The 3,458-nt window shown below is 52.3% G+C and overlaps 1 protein-coding gene across 1 annotated transcript in view; it reads right to left on the bottom strand.

The window, feature by feature from the left end:
- Positions 1-3,458, bottom strand: part of Nova2 (NOVA alternative splicing regulator 2) — a 33,915-nt gene that overhangs the window by 15,205 nt on the left and 15,252 nt on the right. Inside the window, exon 2 of the mRNA XM_028778701.1 lies at positions 2,116-2,259. Within this exon, the coding sequence (XP_028634534.1) occupies positions 2,116-2,259 (144 nt within the window). The remainder of the gene's footprint in view (positions 1-2,115; positions 2,260-3,458) is intronic.

Raw genomic sequence — 3,458 nt, 5'->3', positions numbered from 1 at the left:
GGGAGGAGGGAAGGGAAGAGGACAGGGAAAGAGGGAAGGGAGGAGGGCAGGAAAAGAGGGAAGGGAGAAGGGAAGGGAGGAGGGCAGGGAAAGAAGGAAGGGAGGAGGGCAGAAAGAAGGGAAGCGGGAGGAGATGGGATGTGGAGAAGGAAAAGGGGAGAGAAGAAGAAACAGGAAGGGAGGGAGGGAAAAGTAGAAGAGTTGGGGGAGGAGAGAGAAGGAATAGGATGAAAGGGAGGGAAGAGAGAGGGAGGAGGGGAGGAAAAAGAAGGGAAGGGAAGATAGGAAAGAAAACAGAAAGATGGACAACCGAGGTGAGGAAAGGCTAGAGACAAAGGGGGGAGGGAGGACTACAAGAGTGAGGAGGGGGAGGGAGGAAGAAGGGAAGGTGGCTGGGAAGAGAAAGAGAAAGGGAGGACTTAGGAGCAAGAGGGAAGAAGGGAATTAGGGGCCTGAAAAAGAGGAGGGGGAAGAAAAGCGAGGGAAAGGGAGAGAGATGGAAAGACAGGGGGAGAGAGAGAGGGGGGGGCGGGGGGAGAGAGAGATCCAAACCCTGCGCTACATCTCTAGTATCTGACCTACAAAAATTAAAAAAAATCCAAGAGGATTAAGGATGCTCTAGAACCAGTGGTGGACTGTGTGCTGGATGCTGCTCTGGTGCCTGGCCGGGATCCCTAGAGACGAAAGCTCAGGCTCTGCTCTTGGGAGTGAAAGACTTGGAAGGCTCTTGGAGCGAGCAGAGAGTTGTTTAGACACGTGTGGTTGGGGGCTGAGGATGTAGCTCAGTGGTAGAGTGAGCACCTAGCATACAAGAAGCCGGGCATTTGGTCCCCAGCCCTGCATAAATTACTCACAATGGCAGCCAAAGCCTGAGATGCTAACCGCTAACCGCACTGGAAGCAGGAAGAGCAGGAGTTCAAGGGCATCCTTGGCTACATAGTACACGTGAGGCTAGCCTGTGCTTCATAAGACTTTGTATCAAAAGAAAAAAGAGGAATAAGATGGAGTCTAGGAAGAGGCAGAGAATGGGTTGGACTGAGTTGAGTAAGAAAGGAACAGCCGTGGGAAGATAAGACTTCTTCAAGAGAGATACCTGAAGGGAGGCAGAGAGAAGTGAACAGAGGCAGAACCCAAAGAGGGAGCAAACATCTGCAACGGCTTGCCCCCCTCCCCGACCCCAGGGTCCCTGTTAAATTGGGTGAAATGAAGTTTTGGGGCAGGGGAGGTGGTGGGAAGCAGAGGGAGATGGGAGGACAGAAAAGGATGTCAGACAGAGGGACAGACAGATGGACTGGATGAGGGTCTCAGAGGACAGGAGATGCAGATACCCAGACAGATCCCTAGACACTAGAGCAGAGAGGCAGAAGGGCACAAAAGATGGGCTGGGCAGAAACAGCTGTGTGAGAAGCATCAGGCAGGGCATCATGATCCCAGCGCTGGGAGGCAGGGGAAGAATTAGAAGCTATGGGCTAGAGGGTGAGAGTGTCTCTTTTTCTAAATGCCCTAAGAAAACAAGGCTGGTATGGGACACACATCTGTAATCCCAGCACTTGGGAGGCAGGATGATGAGTTCAGAATCACTCTCCGCTACCTGAAGTCCTACCTCAAAGGGAGAAAAAAAATGAAAGAAAAGAAAAATATTTAAAAATGCCCCTTTTCCAAAATGACTCAGTGGAGAGTATATTAGATGCAAATAAGATTAATAAATCCAAATGGACAGAGGGGTGTGAGCAATTCAGAGGGCTGCCCCCACCCAGCCACGACACCTGCCGTCCTCCCCACCCTGGCTGCTCCAACTGACTGACCGGAGGCGGCAGGTGTGTGGGAAGGGACACAACTGCCTGGCATAATGCAAATGAGTCCATGAATATGCAGTAGCTCATTGTCTGGCCCTGCCCCCACCCCCATCTGCTCAGGCCAGGGCCCTTGGGCTGCAGGCAGCTCAGGCTCTTAAACGGGAGAAAAAGTAGCCCTCCTCCATCACTCTAACTGTCCCTAACGCAGTCTTTCCACACACCCAGGGCTCAGGAAAGAGGAAAGGAGAAGAGAGAAAGTCTAGCTCAGGCGCCTGGCCGGTCTGTTGCAGCTCAGGCACCTGGCCGGTCTGCGGCTTACCTGGGTAGAAGTCTTTGGACTTAGACAGCTTGATGGTGGCTCCCGTCTCCTTCTGGAGCTGCACGATGGTCTGGCCACCTTTGCCGATGATTGAGCCGGCTGCGTAGCTGGGGATGAGCACCTTCAGGAAGTACTCGCCTTCCTCTGCAGGGCACACAGGGTGGGAGGAAGTGAGCGAGGGAGGGGTCCCGCTTTAGGAAGGCATGTTACTATAGTAACGTCGATGGCAATAGCAGTTAGAAAGATAGCATAACACAATCTTCATTCATTCACTTCTCCCCTCCTCTCCTCTTTTGCAACTAAGTCTCACTATGTCGACTTGCAGGTCTGGAACACACTCTATAGACCAGGCTAGTCTCAAGATCACAGATAACCACCTGCCCCTGTCTACCTCATGTTGGGACTAAAGGTATACACCACCAGGGCTGACCAACATTCTATCTATCTATCTATCTATCTATCTATCTATCTATCTATCTATCTATCTATCTATCTGAGGCAGGCTCTCACATAGCCCAGGCTAGCCTCAAATTATATAGCTGAGGATGGCCTTGAATTCCTGGTTTACCTGTCTCCATCTCCCAATGCTGGGATCACAGGAGTGCACAACCCATGCTTTTTGTGCTGTTGTTGTTTTTAATGTGGGGCTGGGGATAGAACCCAGGATTTCATGCCTGCTAGGCAAGCACTCTGTCAGCTAAGCTAAATTCCAAGGATTCATTCATTCATTCATTCATTCGGTCAACAGTTACTGAGCACCTGTCTGGTTTGTGTACACCCTTGGCATTAGCGTGGGGAAACAGCCATGAAGGAAACAGCAAAGCGCCCCTCATTCTGTGTGCAAATAAGGCCACAAGAACTCGAGGAACCTAAGCCAGAGCTCAGACAATGACATTCTTCTACAGAGGAGCCATGCTATAGTTCATGCAAGACGGGAGGAAGCAGAATAGTATGAGAGGGGGAAGAAGCAGGAAAAGGGATGGGGAGGGGCAGAGGAGTGCAAGGCCAGATGTGAGGGCCAGGAAAACCCACACTTTGTTTACTATTTTAGGGTACTGGATAGTGAACCAAGGCTTTCTTGCAAGTACTTTATCAGTGAACGACACCCCCGGCCCCTCACTGGGGGTTTTCTAGGCAGGAGCTCTACCACTGAGCCACGTCCCCAGCCCCTCACTGGGGGATCCTAGGCAGGGGCTCTACCACTGAGCCACGTCCCCAGCCCCTCACTGGGGGATCCTAGGCAGGGGCTCTACCACTGAGCCACGCCCCCAGCCCCTCACTGGGGGATTCTAGGCAGGGGCTCTACCACTGAGCCACGCCCCCAGCCCCTCACTGGGGGATTC

This window comes from Grammomys surdaster, unplaced genomic scaffold (genome assembly GCF_004785775.1).
Source record: "Grammomys surdaster isolate TR1022 unplaced genomic scaffold, NIH_TR_1.0 339, whole genome shotgun sequence".
Taxonomy (NCBI): Eukaryota; Metazoa; Chordata; class Mammalia; order Rodentia; family Muridae; genus Grammomys; species Grammomys surdaster.
The sequence above is the reverse complement of the archived record's forward strand: the minus strand, read 5'-3'. Positions and strand labels throughout refer to the sequence as shown.